General features: G+C 51.4%; 1 protein-coding gene across 1 annotated transcript in view; it reads left to right on the forward strand.

Moving 5' to 3' along the window:
- Positions 1 to 16,894, forward strand: part of SLC30A5 (solute carrier family 30 member 5) — a 50,943-nt gene extending 34,049 nt beyond the window's left edge. The window contains exons 12-16 of the mRNA XM_038765793.1: positions 2,588 to 2,717; positions 4,050 to 4,272; positions 12,763 to 12,989; positions 13,711 to 13,839; positions 15,987 to 16,894. Of these exons, the coding sequence (XP_038621721.1) occupies positions 2,588 to 2,717; positions 4,050 to 4,272; positions 12,763 to 12,989; positions 13,711 to 13,839; positions 15,987 to 16,157 (880 nt within the window). The 3' untranslated portion in view covers positions 16,158 to 16,894. The remainder of the gene's footprint in view (positions 1 to 2,587; positions 2,718 to 4,049; positions 4,273 to 12,762; positions 12,990 to 13,710; positions 13,840 to 15,986) is intronic.
- Positions 16,895 to 19,018: the final 2,124 nt, after the last annotated feature.

The raw sequence follows: 19,018 nt of genomic DNA on the forward strand, positions 1-19,018 counted from the left end.
TGTACTTTCCAAGCGCTTAGTCCAGTGCTCAATAAATGCGATTGAATGAATGAATGAATAAATACAAGGTGAACAGCCTCTATAGGTTGCCAACTTGTACTTTCCAAGCGCTCAGTCCAGTGCTCTGCACACAGTAAGCGCTCAGTAAGTACGATTGAATGAAGGAATGAATGCCAGACTTGATCCCCATTTTCCAAATGAAGGAACCGAGGCCCGGAGAAGTGAAGTGACTCGCCCTAAGTCGGGATTAGAACCCACGGCCTCTGACTCCCAAGCCCGGGCTCTTTCCACTGAGCCACACTGAAGCACTTACTGTGTGCAGAGCACTGTACTAAGCGCTTGGAAAGTACAAGTCGGCAACAAACAGAGACTGTTCACCTTGTATTCATTCATTCAATCGTATTTATTGAGCGCTTACTGTGTGCAGAGCACTGGACTAAGCGCTTGGAAAGTACAAGTAAGCGCCCAGAAGAGTACAGTACAACTGACCCATTCCCTGCCCACAACGAGCATATAGTCTGGGGGGGGGAGACGGAAATTAATAGAAGTAGATACATGACAGATCTCCATCCCCCCGCATCTTACCTCCTTCCCTTCCCCACAGCACCTGTATATATGTATATATGTTTGTACAGATTTATTACTCTATTTATTTGACTTGTACCTATCTATTCTATTTATTTTATTTTGTTAGTATGTTTGGTTTTGTTCTCTGTCTCCCCCTTCTAGACTGTGAGCCCACTGTTGGGTAGGGACCATCTCTATATGTTGCCAGCTTGTACTTCCCAAGCGCTTAGTACAGTGCTGTGCACACAGTAAGCGCTCAATAAATACGATTGATTGACTGATTGATTGACGGGGTGGGATGAATAAAGGAAGCAAGTCAGGGCGGACGCAGGAGGGAATTGGAGATGAGGAAGGGAGGCGCTTAGTCAAACAAAGCATGGCCTGTAGACTGTAAGCTCGTTACGGGCAGGGAACGGGTCTGCTGATTCTGTCGTACTGTCCCAAGGTCTCAGTATGGTGGTGTGCATATAGTAAACACTCAACAAATAACCTCGATTGATTGATTGATTGCACCAGGCACTCCCTGCCCTTAAGGAGCATGTAATCTAGCTGGGGAGAGAGACACTGAAATAAAGTATAATAATAATGATGGCATTTGTCAAGCGCTTACTATGTGTGAAGCACTGTTCTAAGCCCTGGGGGGGGATAGAAGGTGATCAGGTTGTCAATCAATCAATCAATCGTATTTATTGAGTGCTTACTGTGTGCAGAGCACTGTACTAAGCGCTTGGGAAGTACAAGTTGTCAACACATAGAGACGGTCCCTACCCAACAGCGGGCTCACAGTCTAGAAGGGGGAGATAGAGAACAAAACCAAACATATTAACAAAATAAAATAAATAGAATAGATATGTACAAGTAAAATAAATAAATAAATAGAGTAATAAATTTGTACAAACATGCATATATACAGGTGCTGTGGGGAAGGGAAGGAGGTAAGACGGGGGGGATGGAGAGGGGAGGTTGTCCCACGTGGGGCTCACAGTCTTCATCCCCATTTTCCAGATGAGGGAACTGAGGCTCAGAGAAGTGAAGTGACTTGCCCAAGGTCATTCAGCAGACATGCGGCGGAGTCGGGATTAGAACCCAGTACCTCTGACTCCCAAACCCGTGCAATCTTTCTACTGAGCCAGAGGGAATGCACGTGTGAGTTAGTGCTTAGGTAACTCTCTATGGACGTAGATCGATGTAGTTGGACGGAGAATAATAATAATTGTGGTACTTGTTAAGTGCTCACTGTGCGCAAAGGGCTGTACTAAGCGCCAGCTAAGATAATCAGGTTGGACACAGTCCCAGTCCCACACAGGGCTCAACGTCGTCAGGGGAGAGAGGACACGCATTGAATCCCCATTTTACAGATGAGGAAACTGGGGCACGGGTAAGCACAGCAGTCAAGCGGCGGAGCCGGATTCGGAAAGCGGTTCTCGTGCCCCCAGGCCATTTGCCCTTTATTTCTCTTAATGTCCATCTCCCCCTCTAGCCCGTAAGCTCGCTGTGGGCAGGGAACGCGTCTGCGCTGAGTACTTAATAAATACAGTAAGCACTTAAATACGGTTGACTGACAGACCGGACCTTTAACAAGGACTGGGGGAAAGGGAAGGAGGGCTATCATTCTGAGGCTCTGTAAAACACCTGGAGAGTCAGTTTCGGCCTCCCTCTCTTTCCGGATGAGGCCTGTCGTCATTGATCCAGAGCCCTCACCTCCCAGCCAAGAGTCGTGTCTGCTCCCCTTCCCCCCAGCACTTAGCACAATGCTTGGCACGGAGAGGGCACGTAGAGATGTTCCGGGTCGATGCGGGAACGGGCCGGAGAGGAGCTGAGCTGCCCAGGGTGGAGCCGTTTGAGCTGCCCCGGGATGACCAGAGAGAAGAACTAGCCCCTCCACCTCTCCAAATTCCTTGGATTTTTTTTTTCCTGGTGTAAATCATATCGTATTTATACACTGTCCCATTCTAAAAAGTCCGAGTGACTGTCTGAATGAGTGGGATCCCCCGAGAGCCAAAATCCGTTTCTCTTTCAGGTATGGCCGAATCGAAATCCTCTCTGGTTTCATTAACGGCCTTTTTCTAATGGTGATCGCATTTTTTGTGTTCGTGGAATCAGTGGCCAGATTGATCGACCCTCCGGAATTGGACACCCACATGTTAACCGTGAGTACCTCCCTTCCCTCCCTCCCCACGGCTTTCCCGGCCATAGCCGTCGAGGCGGGCCTTTCCCGCTAGACTTACAGCCGCTTTGCGTCCCGTGGGAATCTCGAATTCCTTGTCTCGAGGTGGGGGGAGCGGGTCTCATTTTTGCGGCCTGGCCGAAAGGCGACCGTTAGAATTAGAAGGGGACCCGGTCGAGAGTGGGAGGGTGTGCCTCAGAGTTGGAGGAGAAATGAGGGAATCCAGCGGGATAACCGATCCCGAAAGTCCCCTAATCACCTCCCCGTCGTGCTTAAAACGTTTGCCCCCGTGTTGATTCGATCGGTCGTAAGTGCGTCTCGCACCCCCTCCCGTTAGACTGTAGCTTCCTGGGGGCAGGGAGTCGCTCCTGGGCTGTTCTTAAGCGCTCTGTACAGCGCCTGGCTTCCAGGGGGCCTGGTAAACACCCTGGACGAGGAGGACGGCTTAAAACGCGGCTTTTAAAAAGACGTTAGCGTCCTCCCCGACAGGATAGGCCACGGGGAGGGACGACCCCGACCGAAATGCCGAACGGCTCAGATGTGGTGATCCCGTAGCAAGCCTCCAAGGCTCCGGCCTAGCCCCGAGGCCGCACTCCGCTAAACGTTCAGCCGACCCATCGGTCTATGTAGAGATTTCGTCTGGGGGCTCTCTTGCCCAGCGAGAGACCGTCACCCCCGCTTTTGAGAAAGCACCGATTAGGGGGCCCACCGACCCGTCGGACACGGTGGTATTTGTCAATCAATCAATCAATCAATCGTATTTATTGAGCGCTTACTTGTGCAGAGCACTGTACTAAGCGCTTGGGAAGTACAAATTGGCATCACATAGAGACAGTCCCTACCCAACAGTGGGCTCACAGTCTAAAAGGGGGAGACAGAGAACAGAACCAAACATACCAACAAAATAAAATAAGTAGGATAGAAATGTACAAGTAAAATAAATAAATAAATGAATAAATAGAGTAATAAATATGTACAACCATATATACATATATACATATATACAGGTGCTGTGGGGAAGGGAAGGAGGTAGGACGGGGGGATGGAGAGGGGGACGAGGGGGAGAGGAAAGAAGAAAGAAGGGGGGGCTTCTTTCCTCTCGAAAGAAGAGAGGGGGGGGCTGCGGTTGGCACAGCATCTGAGCCGTGGGCTCTTCTAGCTCCCCGTGACGGCTGCGGAGGGGGGCCGTCCGCGTTTCCCCGTGCGTCCCCTTTCCCCGAAAGTTAGCCGCGGTTCCGCCGGAAGACGGGGTGGGAGCTCGGGAGTGGCGCGCGGGGAAACGGTAGTTAAAGATGTTCTTTTCTCCTTTTACTAGCCAGTGTCGGTTGGCGGATTGGTAGTAAACCTTGTTGGTATCTGTGCCTTTAGCCACGCCCACGCCCACGTCCACGGGGCCTCTCAAGGAGGCTGTCACGGCCACGATCACAGCCACCCCCACCACGGACACGGATACGGCCTCAGCCACTCCCACGGCGATCACGGGCACAGCCACGGCCATGCCCATGGGGCCACGGGAGGCATGAATGCCAACATGAGGGGTAGGTCCTCCCTCTGGGCGCCCAGCCCCGTCCTCGCGGCGAGGAGGGGCCCGTCGGTCGGTCCCGGGCGAGGGCCCGTTCTGAGGTGGTGAACCCATCCCGCCCCACCATGCTCCGGAGACGCATCCTCATCTCCAGCCCCTCAGGCGTGGCTCAGCCCCGTCCTTTCCCTCCCCGAATTCTGCTTCTCTTATTTTTTACGGCGTTTATGGAGAGCCGGGTGCCGGCCACTGTTCCGACCTCTGGGGTAGAAGCAGCGTGGCTCGGTGGAAAGAGCCCGGGCTTTGGAGTCTTCTAGCCTGCGAGCCCACTGTTGGGTAGGGACCGTCTCTATATGTTGCCAACTTGGACTTCCCAAGCGCTTAGTACAGTGCTCTGCGCAATAAATATGATTGATTGATTGAGTCACAGGTCGTGGGTTCAAATCCCGGCTCTGCCGATCGTCAGCCGTGTGACTTCGGGCAAGTCACTTCACTTCTCTGGGCCTCAGTTCCCTCATCTGGAAAATGGGGATGAAGACTGTGAGCCCCCCCGTGGGACAGCCTGATCACCCTGTAACCTCCCCAGCGCTTAGAACAGTGCTTTGCACATAGTAAGCGCTTAATAAATGCCACTATTATTATTATTATTTTCTGGGCCTTCTCTGTAAAATGGGGATGAAGACTGCGAGCCCCCCGTGGGACAACCTGATCACCTTGTAACCTCCCCAGCGCTTAGAACAGTGCTTTGCACGTAGTAAGCGCTTAATAAATGCCATCATTATTATTATTATTATACCGGTAATCAGGTTGGACTCACTCCATATCCCACATGGGGCTCACAGTCGTTCATTCATTCATTCAAGACTGTGAGCCCACTGTTGGGTAGGGACTGTCTCTATATGTTGCCAATTTGTACTTCCCAAGCGCTTAGTACAGTGCTCTGCACATAGTAAGCGCTCAGTAAATACGATTGATGATGATTTATTGAGCGCTTACTGTGTGCAGTGCACTGTACTAAGCGCTTGGAAAGTACAATTCAGCAATAGAGACAGTCTTTATCCCCATTCTTCAGCTGAGGGACCTGAGGCCCAGGGAAGTGGAGGGACTCGCCCAAGGTCACAAGGCAGGCGAGTGATGGAGCCGGGATTTGAATCCAGACCCTTCCGGCTCCCAAGCCCGGGCTCTGTCCACTAGGCCACACGGCTTCTCACCCTGTGAAACTCCAGAGGTAATAATAATGGTGGTATTTGTTAAGCGCTTACTACGTGCCAAGCACCGTTCTAAGAGCTGGGGTGGAGACAAGGTAATCAGGTTGTCCCATGTGGGGCTCGCAGTCTTAATCCCCATTTTACAGATGAGGTAACTGAGGCCTGGAGAAGTAAAGCGACTTGCCCAAAGCCACACAGCCGACAGTGGGCGGAGCCGGGATTTGAACCCATGACCTCTGCCTCCAAAGCCCGGGCTCTTTCCACTGAGCCACGCTGAGATCACGGCGGCATTTATTAAGCGCTTACTACGTGCCAAGCTCCATTCTAAGCACTGGGGAGGTTACAAGGTGATCAGGTTGTCCCACGGTGGGGGGCTCACAGACTTCATCCCCATTTTACAGATGAGGTCACTGAGGCCCAGAGAAGTGAAGTGACTTGCCCAAAGCCACACCAGCCTCCCCTAGCCCCCTCAAAAAGGATCCCCTTTTAAACTGTGAGCCCACTGTTGGGTAGGGACCCTCTCTGTATGTTGCCAACTTGTACTTCCCAAGCGCTTAGTACAGTGCTCTGCACACAGTAAGCGCTCAGTAAATAGGATTGATTGATTGATTCCATCAGCCTAGTTTGCAGCTCACAGTTTTGTACCAATCAAGCAATCAATCAATCGTATTTATTGAGCGCTTAATGTGTGCAGAGCACTGAACTAAGCGCTTGGGAAGTCCAAGTTGGCAACACATAGAGACAGTCCCTACCCAACAGTGGGCTCACAGTCTAGAAGGGGGAGACAGAGAACAAAACAAAACATATTAACAACATAAAATTAATAGAATAGATATGTACAAGTAAAATACATAAATAAATAGAGTAATAGTAATAGTAGTAATAGTAATAAATAGAGTAATCTTCAAGGCCAGATACAAGATAACCAAGTGGGGCGGAGTCCCTGTCCCACAACAGGAATAATACTGACTTGTGGCTTTTTTTTATGGTTTTTGTTAAATTCTTACTATGTGCCAGGCACTGTCCTAAGTGCTAGGACAGAAAGACATCCCCCCGGCCCCGTTCTTTCCCTCCCCGCTTTCAGCTACTCTTTTTATTTTCTTTTTTACGGTATTAAGCGCCTACTAAGGGTCAGGCACCGTCCTCCGCGCTGGGATAGAGAGAAGCTAATCAGTTTGGACCCAGCCCCCGTCCCACACGGGGCTCACCGTGTTAATCCCCATTTTCCAGATGAGGGAACTGAGGCCCAGTGGCCACCTGGATTAGAACCCAGGCCCGTGCTTCAGCTTGGCCACTCAGCTTGGTGGCACGGCTCCTGACGGATTGGCAACCTCTGCGGGTTCGAGAGGGGTGCGACGCCCAGTATGTAGCCCATAAGCCAAAGCCAATTAGGTCAAAGTTTTAATTACACACTAGCTCCTCTTAGGCAGGGGATGCGTCCGTTAATCATCATCATCATCAATCATATTTATTGAGCGCTTACTATGTGCAGAGCACTGTACTAAGCACTTGGGAAGTACAAATTGGCAACATATAGAGACAGTCCCTACCCAGCAGTGGGCTCACAGTCTAAAAGGGGGAGACAGAGAACAAAACCAAACATACTAACAAAATAAAATAAATAGAATAGATATGTACAAATAAAATAAATAAATAAATAGAGTAAAAAATATGTACAAACATATATACATATATACAGGTGCTGTGGGGAAGGGAAGGATAATTATAATTAATAATGATGATGGCATTTGTTAAGCGCTTACCATGTGCAAAGCACTGCCCTAAGCGCCGGAGGGGATACAAGATGATCAGGTTGTCCCACGTGGGGCGCACAGTCAATCCCCATTTTACAGATGAGGTAACTGAGGCTCAGAGAAGTGAAGTGACTTGCCCGAGGTCACACAGCAGACGTGGCGGAGCCGGGATTCGAACCCATGACCTCTCACTCCAAAGCCCGGGCTCTTTCCACTGAGCCACGCTGCTTAATATGGTTGTACCCTTCCAAGGGGCAGACACATCCTTACACCGTGTGTGCGGTTGGCGATAATAATAATAGTAATAATGGCGTTTATTAAGCGCTTACTATGTGCAAAGCACCGTTCTAAGCGCTGGAGAGGTTACAAGGCGATCAGGTTGTCCCATGTGGGGCTCACAGTCTTAATCCCCATTTTACAGATGAGGGAACTGAGGCCCAGAGAAGCGAAGTGACTTGTCCAGCTCACAGTCTTAATCCCCATTTTATAGATCAATCAATCATATTTATTGAGCGCTTACTGTGTGCAGAGCACTGTCCTAAGCGCTTGGGAAGTAGAAATTGGCAACATACAGAGACGGTCCCTACCCAACAGTAGGCTCACAGTTCCCTCACAGATGAGGGAACTGAGGCCCAGAGAAGCGAAGTGACTTGCCCAGCTCACAGTCTTAATCCCCATTTTACAGATGAGGGAACTGAGGCCCAGAGAAGCGAAGTGACTTGTCCAGCTCACAGTCTTAATCCCCATTTTACAGATGAGGGAACTGAGGCCCAGAGAAGTGAAGTGACTTGCCCAGCTCACAGTCCTAATCCCCATTTTCCAGATGAGGGAACTGAGGCCCAGAGAAGCAAAGTGACTTGCCCAGCTCACAGTCTTAATCCCCATTTTCCAGATGAGGGAACTGAGGCCCAGAGAACTGAAGTGACTTGCCCAGAGTCACACAGCTGACAATTGGCAGAGCCAGGATTTGAACCCATGACCTCTGACTCCAAAGCCCGGGCTCTTTCCACTGAGCCACGCCGCTTCTCTGAGCCCGTTTCCCAGTTCAAGGGAAACTGCGTCATAAAGGCCCAACGGACTAGAAATCCCTCCCGGAGCAGCAAGAAATCCAGACTCACTGAGGGGCTGAGCCACGGGAACCGTTCATTCATTCAGTCGTATTTATTGAGCGCTTACTGTGTGCTGAGCACTGTACTAAGCGCTTGCAAGACCCTCTCAGAGGGGGAAAAGAGCATGCCTGCTAACTCCACTGTTTGCTCCCTGGCACTTAAAACAGGGATCGTTCAAACGATCGGTCGATGGTATTTACTGAGCACTTACTGTGTACAGAGCAGTGTACTAAGCGCTTGGGAGAGGACAGTATTACGGGGCTCTGCACACAGTGACATTCAAACCATCAGTGGTATTTCCTGAGCACTTACTGTGTACCGAGCAGCGTACTAAGCGCCTGGGAGAGGACGGTATTTCAGAGTCGGTAGGGCCGTTCCCTACTGGCAAAGAGGTTCCTTCATTCATTCAGTCGTACTTATTGAGCGCCTACTGCGTGCAGAGCACTGTACTAAGCGCTTGGGAAGTCCAAGTCGGCAACATCTAGGGACGCTCCCTACCCAACAGTGGGCTCACAGTCTCGAAGCAGCGTGGCTCAGTGGAAAGAGCCCGGGCTTTGGAGTCATTTATTCATACATTCAATCATATTTATTGAGCGCTTACTGTGTGCAGAGCACTGTACTAAGCGCTTGGGAAGTCCAAGTCGGCAACATCTAGAGGCGGTCCCTACCCAACAGCGGGCTCACAGGCTAGAAGAAGGTTGCGGGCTAGAGGGGGTTACGGACGTCGTCGATATAAATTAAAAAACGACGGATATGTCCGTCAGTGCCGCGGGGCTGAGAGAGGGGTGAAAAGCCGAGTCTTCTAGACTGTGAGCCCACTGTTGGGTAGGGACCGTCTCTATATGTTGCCAACTTGTACTTCCCAAGCGCTTAGTACAGTGCTCTGCACACTGTAAGCGCTCAATAAATACGATTGAGTGCGGAGGCAACGCAGAAGGGAATGGGAGAAGAGGCAATGAGGAGGAGCTGTGATTTTAATCAGGCCGGCGATTCCACCGATCGCGACTCCCGCGGAGACTTTCTTCCCCGAGGAAGAAGGGATTTCATTCACTCATTCATTCAATCGTATTTATTCATTCATTCATTCACTCAATCGTATTTATTCATCATCATCATCATCATCAATCGTATTTATTGAGCGCTTACTATGTGCAGAGCACTGTACTAAGCGCTTGGGAAGTACAAATTGGCAACATATAGAGACAGTCCCTACCCAGCAGTGGGCTCACAGTCTAAAAGGGGGAGACAGAGAACAAAACCAAACATACTAACAAAATAAAATAGAGTAGATATGTACAAATAAAGTAAATAAATAAATAAATAGAGTAATAATTCAATAGTGTTTATTGAGCGCTTACTGCGTGCAGAGCCCTGTACTGAGCGCCTGGGAAGTCCAAGTCGGCAACATCTAGAGACGGTCCCTACCCAACAGCGGGCTCACAGTCCAGAAGAAGGTTACAGGTTAGAGGGGGGGTTACGGACGTCGATATAAATTAAAAAAACGACGGATATGTCCATCAGTGCCGCAGGACTGAGGGAGGGGTGGACGAGAGTGAAAAGCCGAGTCTTCTAGACTGTGAGCCCACTGTTGGGTAGGGACCGTCTCTATATGTTGCCAACTTGTACTTTCCAAGCGCTTAGTACAGTGCTCTGCACACAGTAAGCGCTCAATAAATACGATTGAGTGCAGAGGCAACGCGGAAGGGAGTGGGAGAAGAGGCAATGAGGAGGAGCTGTGATTTTAATCAGGCCGGCGATCCCACCGATGGCGACTCCCGCGGAGACTTTCTTCCCTGAGGAAGAAGGGATTACATTCATTCATTCATTCAATCGTATTTATTGAGCGCTTACTGTGTGTGGAGCCCTGTACTAAACGCTTGGGAAGTACAAGTTGGCATCCTATAGAGACGGTCCCTACCTAAGCACTTGGGAAGTACACACAGAGACGGTCCCTACCCAACAGCGGGCTCACAGTCTAGAAGAGGGAGGCAGACAACAGAACAGAACATATTAACAAAATAAAATAAATAGAATAGTAAATATGTACAAGTAAAATCAATAGAGGAATAAATATGTACAAACATCCAGCTCCTTCCCAGTGGGACTAGACTGTGAGCCCACTGTTGGGTAGGGACCGTCTCTGTATGTTGCCAGCTTGTACTTCCCAAGCGCTTAGTACAGTGCTCTGCACACAGTAAGCGCTCAATGCATGGGGATGAAGAGGTCCCGAGGGACCCTATCTGTCTCGCCACTCACTGCTCACCCACGTCCTGCCTCTCATATAATAATAATAATGATGGCATTTATTAAGCGCTTACTATGTGCCAAGCACTGTTCTAAGCACCCGGGAGGTTCCAAGGTGATCAGGCTGTCCCATGGGGGGCTCACAGTCTTAATCCCCATTTTCCGGATGAGGGAACTGAGGCCCAGAGAAGTGAAGCGACTTACCCAAAGTCACACAGCCGCTAAGCAGCCGGGATTAGACAAATCCTCTCCCCTTCTTCAAAGTCTTATTGAAGGCCCGTCTCCTCCAAGAGGCCTTCCCTGACTAAGCCCTCCTTTCCTCTTCTCCCTCTCCCTTCCGCGTCGCCCCGACGCGCTCCCTTTCTTTCTTCCCAGCCCCACGGCACTTACATCAATCAATCAATCGTACTTATTGAGCGCTTACTGTGTGCCTAGCACTGTACTAAGCGCTTGGGAAGGACAAGTTGGCAACGTATAGAGACAGTCCCTACCCAACGGTGGGCTCACAGTCTAAAAGTTAAAACTTACATCCGTATCGGCATTTCATTTCTTTCTACCGCCCTCCGTCTCCCCCGCTTCATCATCATCATCAATCGTATTTATTGAGCGCTTACTGGGTGCCGAGCACTGGACTAAGCACTTGGGAAGGACAAGTTGGCAACGTATAGAGACAGTCCCTACCCAACAGCGGGCTCACAGTCTAAAAGTTAAAACTTACATCCGTATCCGCATTTCATTTCTTTCTACCGCCCTCCGTCTCCCCCGCTTCATCATCATCATCAATCGTATTTATTGAGCGCTTACTGTGTGCAGAGCACTGTACTAAGCGCTTGGGAAGGACAAGTTGGCAACGTATAGAGACAGTCCCTACCCAACAGCGGGCTCACAGTCTAAAAGTTAAAACTTACATCCGTATCCGCATTTCATTTCTTTCTACCGCCCTCCGTCTCCCCCGCTTCATCATCATCATCAATCGTATTTATTGAGCGCTTACTGTGTGCCGAGCACTGTACTAAGCGCTTGGGAAGGACAAGTTGGCAACGTATAGAGACAGTCCCTACCCAACAGCGGGCTCACAGTCTAAAAGTTAAAACTTACATCCGTATCCGCATTTCATTTCTTTCTACCGCCCTCCGTCTCCCCCGCTTCATCATCATCATCAATCGTATTTATTGAGCGCTTACTGTGTGCAGAGCACTGTACTAAGCGCTTGGGAAGGACAAGTTGGCAGCGTATAGAGACAGTCCCTACCCAACAGTGGGCTCACAGTCTAAAAGTTAAAACTTACATCCGTATCCGCATTTCCTTTCTTTCTACCGCCCTCCGTCTCCCCCGCTTCATCATCATCATCATCATCAATCGTATTTATTGAGCGCTTACTGGGTGCAGAGCACTGTACTAAGCGCTTGGGAAGTACAAGTTGGCAACGTATAGAGACAGTGGGCTCACAGTCTAAAAGTTAAAACTTACATCCGTATCGGCATTTCATTTCTTTCTACCGCCCTCCGTCTCCCCCGCTTCATCATCATCAATCGTATTTATTGAGCGCTTACTGTGTGCAGAGCACTGTACTAAGCGCTTGGGAAGGACAAGTTGGCAACATATAGAGACAGTGGGCTCACAGTCTAAAAGTTAAAACTTACATCCGTATCGGCATTTCATTTCTTTCTACCGCCCTCCGTCTCCCCCGCTTCATCATCATCATCAATCGTATTTACTGAGCGCTTACTGGGTGCCGAGCACTGTACTAAGCGCTTGGGAAGGACAAGTTGGCAACATATAGAGACAGTGGGCTCACAGTCTAAAAGTTAAAACTTACATCCGTATCGGCATTTCATTTCTTTCTCCCGCCCTCCGTCTCCCCCGCTTCATCATCATCATCAATCGTATTTACTGAGCGCTTACTGGGTGCCGAGCACTGTACTAAGCGCTTGGGAAGGACAAGTTGGCAACGTATAGAGACAGTGGGCTCACAGTCTAAAAGTTAAAAGTTACATCCGTATCCGCCTTTCATTTCTTTCTACCGCCCTCCGTCTCCTAAAGCGTAAGCTCGCCCCGGGCAGGGAGCGTGTCTGTTCACCGTCGGGTCGCGCTGTCCCCAGCGCTTAGTACAGTGCCCCGTGCCGGGCAGGGCTCAGTAAACGGGACCGAGGCGGGGGTCCGTCGGCTGACGTGCCCCGCGTGTCCGCGACAGGCGTGTTCCTGCACGTGCTGGCCGACACGCTGGGCAGCGTCGGGGTCATCGTGTCCACCGTCCTCATCGAGCAGTTCGGCTGGTTCATCGCCGACCCGCTGTGCTCCCTCTTCATCGCCGGGCTGATCTTCCTCAGCGTCATCCCGCTCATTAAGGACGCCTGCCAAGTGCTCCTCCTGCGCCTGCCCCCCGAGCAGGAGAAGGAGCTGAACGGCGCCCTGGCCAAGGTGGGTCCGTCGCGGGCGCGCCCCAAAGCCGAGGGGCCCCGGGGAGCGGGCCCACCGAGTCACGGCCGCGCCCCGGCCCCAATAATAATAATAATGATGATGGCGTTTATTAAGCGCTCACTATCATCATCATCATCAGTCGTATTTATTGAGCGCTTACCATGTGCAGAGCACTGGACTAAGCGCTCGGGAAGTACAAATTGGCAGCATCTAGAGACGGTCCCTACCCAGCAGTGGGCTCACGGTCTGAAAGGGGGAGACAGAGAACAAAACCAAACGTACTAACAAAATAAAATAAACAGAATAGATGTGTACAAATAAATTAAATAAATAAATACAAATTTATTTTTATTTAATTAATAAATAAATAAATGGATGGATGGATGGGTAAATTAATTAATTATGTAAAAATTTGCTATGTGCAAAGCACTGCTCTAAGCACTGGGGAGTTTACCAGGTGAGCAGGTTGTCCCATGGGGGGGCTCCCAGTCTCAATCCCCATTTTACAGATGAGGGAACTGAGGCCCAGAGAAGCGAAGTGACTATACAGCAGACTCAAAATTCGGTCCCGGTGTACGGATGGCGGCGGGCCTTGACGCCGTCGGTCCGCTCCCTTCCCCCGGCTGGTTTCAAAGCAGGGAGCGGTCGGGGGGCCGGGGAGGGGCGGCGGCCCCCCTGAGCCGGTCGCTGACCGTCCTCCCCCCCCCCCCGTCGGCGGCAGATTCGGACCATCGAAGGCCTGCTATCCTACCGGGACCCCCACTTCTGGCGCCACTCGGCCAGCGTGGTGGCCGGCACCATCCACGTGCAGGTGATGGCGGACGTGACGGAGCAGAGGATCGTCCAGCAGGTCGTTCCCGTTACCGTCCTTATGGGCCCCGAGGGGATCCGTGTCGGGCCCACCTTGGGGCGAGCGGCGTTCCCAGCCCCCGGGGTAGATACGCCCGTCGTTCGGGTCGGACGAAGCCCAAAGTAGGAGGGAGGGCGGGGATTGAGTACCCACTTTATTCATTCAGCCATATTCATTCATTCATTCATTCCTTGCCCCCGCCACCGAAGTAGGAGGGAGGGCGGGGATTGAGTACCCATTTTATTCATTCATTCATTCAATCGTATGTATTGAGCGCTTACCGTGTGCAGAGCACTGGACTAAACGCTTGGGCCCATTTTATTCATTCATTCAGTCAGTCGTATTTATTGAGCGCTTACCGTGTGCAGAGCACCGGACCAAGCGCTTGGGAAGGACAAGTTGAGCTCCTACTGCGTGCAGAGCACTGGACTAAGCACTGACGTTTTACAGATGAGGCGACCGAGGCACGGAGAAGCGAAGTGAGCCCGTTGCGGGCGGGGAACGTGTCCGCTGATTCCGTTGCGTTGTACTCTCCCAAGCGCTTAGTGATAGTAATCATGATAATAATGATGGTATTTGTTAGGCGCTTACTATGTGCAAAGCACTGTTTAAGCGCTAGGGAGGTTACAAGGTGATCAGGTTGTCCCATGTGGGGCGAGCAGCGTTCCCAGCCCCGGGGTAGATATACCTGTCGTTCGGGTCGGACGAAGCCCCCCGCGCGACCCCCACGGGGCTCGCCGTCCAAGTAGGAGGGAGGGAGGGTATTGAGTACCCATTTTATTCTTTCAGTCGTATTTATTGAGCGCTTACTATGTGCAGAGCACTGGACTAAGCACTGACATTTTACAGATGAAGCAACCGAGGCACGGAGAAGTGAAGTGAGCTCATTGTAGGCAGGGAACGTGTCCGCTAATTCCATTGCGTTGTACTCTCCCAAGTGCTTAGTGATAATAATCATAATAATAGTGATGGTATTTGTTAAGCGCTTACTATGTGCAAAGCACTGTTTAAGCGCTAGGGAGGTTACAAGGTGATCAGGTTGTCCCACGGGGGGGGCTCACAGTCTTAATCCCCATTTTCCAGATGAGGTCACCGAGGCCCGTGACGTGACTTGCCCAAAGTCACACAGCTGACAGGTGGCGGAGCCGGCATTTGAACCCATGACCTCTGCCTCCAAAGCCCGGGCTCTTTCCACCGAGCCACGCTGCGCTGTGCACATCAATCAATCAATCGTATTTATTGAGCGCTTACTGTGTGCAGAGCACTGGACTAAGCGCCTGGGAAGTACAAGTTGGCAACATACAGAGATAGTCCCTACCCAACAGTGGGCTCACAGTCTAAAACTGTGAACTTACTAAAACTTAAACTTACTAAAACTATATGTTAGTCCAGTGCTATGCACACAGTGAGTGCTCAATAAATACGATTGATGATGATGATGATGATAAAACTTACAGCACATAGTAAGCGCGCAGTAAGTACGATGGATCGCAGCGACCTGCCCGAGGTCGCTCAGCAGTCAAGCGGCGGGGCCGGGGTGAGAATCCGGCTCCTCTGACTCCGGGGCTTTTTCCAGCAGGCCAAGCGGCCTCAGTCAGTCGATCGGCGGTATTTATTGAGCGCTTACTCTACGCCCAGCACCTTTCCAAGCTCTTGGGAGAGTACGATACGGTAGAATTCGCTTCCCAGGGAACGGGCGAGCGTTCCGCTCCACTGCGACGCGGTTGGAGTTATTTCCGTGTCCGTCTGCCCCCTCTAAATGGGGGGGGACAGTTTTAAACTCCTAGATGATTTTTTTCCTTTTATACCGTCGCGTCGACTCCGTCCCGGAGCGATGCCACGGACGCATCCCTCCGTAATCCTTCTGGTGGCGGATCCGTTGAGTTTTCCTGGTAAAAATCCGGAAGCGGTTTATCCGCGCGGTAAACTCGAGTCTCCGCCCTCGGCTCTTCCGTGCCGCTGCCGCCCGGCAAAGGGGAGTTTGCAGTCGCTAGCGGAAAGGCCTCTTCCTTGACTCTCCCTCCCCTTGTCGAGACCGGTAGAGAGCTGGAAATTCCCCACGTGCGGCCCTGAGAGGGGATCCTGGATAATTTAGGTAAACTTCGCTCAGGAATGTGGGAAAGAGCCTTGAGTCCTCTCCCCTCCAGGTCAGCGGAGTCCTCAAAGACGCCGGAGTGAGCAATTTGACCATCCAGGTGGAAAAGGAGGCCTATTTCCAACACATGTCCGGCCTGAGTACGGGATTTCACGACGTCCTGGCGATGACGAAGCAGATGGAATCCCTGAAATACTACAGAGACGGCACGTACATCATGTGAGGTGGGACGCCATCCCCTCAGGGGGTCCGACGGGTGACGACCCCGACTCTGAACTCAGAGTATCGTCCGGAGAGGAGACTCGCACCAGAGTGGACGGAAACAACGGACTCGGTTTGAATTTTTTTTTTTTAAAAGGGGAAAAAAAAGCTCAATCCCATCAGATCAGGGCGCTATTTTTCTAAAGGAAAATGGAAAACGGACCAGAACACCGAATGCGTGGAAAGAATGACCGCTTGAATTACTGTACTTGGAGATGATTAAAAAAAAAAGGAATCTTGCTCTATGTGTGGGGGTGAGCACAATGAATTCAGATCTCCCTGGGGCCGGGATGAAAGAAAAAACATCTCATTAAACTGAGAGGGGAAAGCCCGATCTGAGGAGGAGATTCTCCTGTCGCGAACGGGTAGTTCCACATCTCTCGCAAAGAGACAGATTCCAGTTTTTCGGCTGTCTGAGGACCTGTCAATGAGAATGAAAAGTTCTATATTTATGAATTTTCTGTACGTAAAACAGGTTTCTAATATACTTTTACTACGCTTAAAGTTTGCGTGACCATGAAGGATTTTGACATTTGGATCCGGGGGCCGGGGGGAAGAGCCTAACTTGGAGAAATCTCGGGGAGCGGGGGGGTGGGCATGGAGGGACGCAAGCCGTGAGGATGGGAAAATGGGCCCAGGGCGGAATCTGCACTCCGCCGGTTGTCAACCACTACGATCAATAAACATTTTTATACTTTTGCTCATCGTGGCCGACGACCGGTTGATTCTCGGTGAAGGTAGAGAGACCATCCCCTTAGGTCTCGCCGCGCTGTTGCCTGGTTTCCCCGCCCCTTCCAGCTTCCCAAGCGCTTAGTACAGTGCTCTGCACCCAGTAAGCGCTCAATAAATACGACTGAATGAATGCAGATGTCCGGGGGATTGGTGGTGACCGGGCTTGACTAAGATGAACCGGGCAGCGGGATCGTGGAAATTTCGCTCCTGGTGTCGTCCCAGACGCCCCCCGAGAGGGAACCGCCTCGAAGGCCTCCGTTTGGGCCTCGGTTGCCCACAGCGCCCGGTCAGTCGGTCCGTCGTGTTCGCTGAGCGCTTACTGTTTGCACAGCGCCGTACCGAGCGGTTGGGAGAGCACGACACAACCGACACGGTTCCCTGCCCACAACGAGCTTACGGTCCGATCCCCCCGACCCCCAGGCCGCGGGGAGGACCGTGGGAAGCAGCGTGGCTCAGCGGAAAGAGCCGGGCTTTGGAGTCAGAGGTCGCGGGTTCAAATCCCCGCTCCGCCACTCGTCAGCCGGGTGACTTTGGGCGAGTCACTTCACTTCTCTAGACTTCTAGACTCCAGTCTTCTAGACTGTGAGCCCGCTGTTGGGTCGGGACCGTCTCTATGTGTTGCCAACTTGTACTTTCCAAGCGCTTAGTACAGTGCTCTGCACACAGTAAGCGCTCAATAAATACGATTGATTGATTCTCTGGGCCTCAGTTACCTCATCTGGAAAATGGGGATGAAGTCTGTGAGCCCCACATGGGCAACTTGATTACCTTGTATCCACCCCCAGCGCTTAGAACAGTGCTTTGCACATAGTAAGCGCTTAATAAATACCATTATTATTGTTATTATTATCCCGGGGCCGGGTCGGATCGGTCGATCGGCGACGGTCGGTCGGTACGGACGGCTGGACTAAGTGCTCGGGTGGAGTTGGAAGGCACGATCCCTGCCCGCGAGAAGCCTGCAGTCTAGGGAATGAAGGGGAATAGGAGCGGGCCCAGGGAGGGCGCGGCTCCGACATTGTCTCCCTGTGGGATCCTTCTCTGTATCCCCAATCCCAAGCGTATGGAATCGCTCTTCCGGAAGCGGCTAGAAACTTGCTTCGAAGGCCCGGACGGCGCTTTGTTGGCTAACAACCCACAGGCCTCCAGGTGCACGTTTCCCTGCTCAGCCACTCATCGGCTGTGTGACTTCGGGCAAGTCACTTCACTTCTCTGGGCCTCGGTGACCTCATCTGGAAAATGGGGATGAAGATTGTGAGCCCCACCTGGGGCAACCTGATCACCTTGTATCCCCCCAGCGCTTAGAACAGGGCTTGGCACATAGTAAGTGTTTAACAAATACCATTATTATTATTATTCTGGCCCCTTCAAACCACCCCACAGTCACCGTTGACTTCGGGGAGAGACGAAGAAAGGCCAGCCAAGCCACCGCTCGATCTTTCGCCCAGCAGACTCCGATCGAGGGTTATCCCCATCTTGAACAGGAGTCCCGAATGACGTTCTTCCCGTGGCCACCCTCTCATTCCGGAAAACCGGACGGTCACCGTTCGGTAGATGATTTTAGACGGCGCCCTACGGTCACCGTTGACTTTGGGGAGAGACGAAGAAAGGCCAGCCAAGCCACCGCTTGATCTTTTGCCCGGCAGACTCCGATCGAGGGTTATCCTTCCCGTACTCTTGAACAGGAGTCTCGAATGACGTTCTTCCCCTGGCCACCCTCTCCTTCTGGAAAACCAGACGGTCACCCTTCAGTAGACAATTTTAGACGGGATTGGACCTACAGAGCGAATGGTATTTATTAAGCGATCTCGTCTGTGAGCCGCTGTATTAGATGCTTGGGAAAGTATATAACAGGAGCACACGCCACATTCCCCGCTCGCAAGGAGCCGACGACGATGGAGAGAAGTTTAAAAACGATGTCCGAACAGCGCGGATATTCATCTTTCGGGACCACGTGGGTTTGGTGACTGCCTGCTCTGTCGGGAAATGAGGCGAGTGAAATTTGCCTGTTGAAATTTCGGCTCTGTTCGTGGGCAGGTTCGACTTTTTAAAAGAGGTGAAGCGGGGAGTAGGATCCGTTAAGGACTTTTAGAC

Source organism: Tachyglossus aculeatus, chromosome 23 (assembly GCF_015852505.1).
Source record: "Tachyglossus aculeatus isolate mTacAcu1 chromosome 23, mTacAcu1.pri, whole genome shotgun sequence".
Lineage (NCBI taxonomy): Eukaryota > Metazoa > Chordata > Mammalia > Monotremata > Tachyglossidae > Tachyglossus > Tachyglossus aculeatus.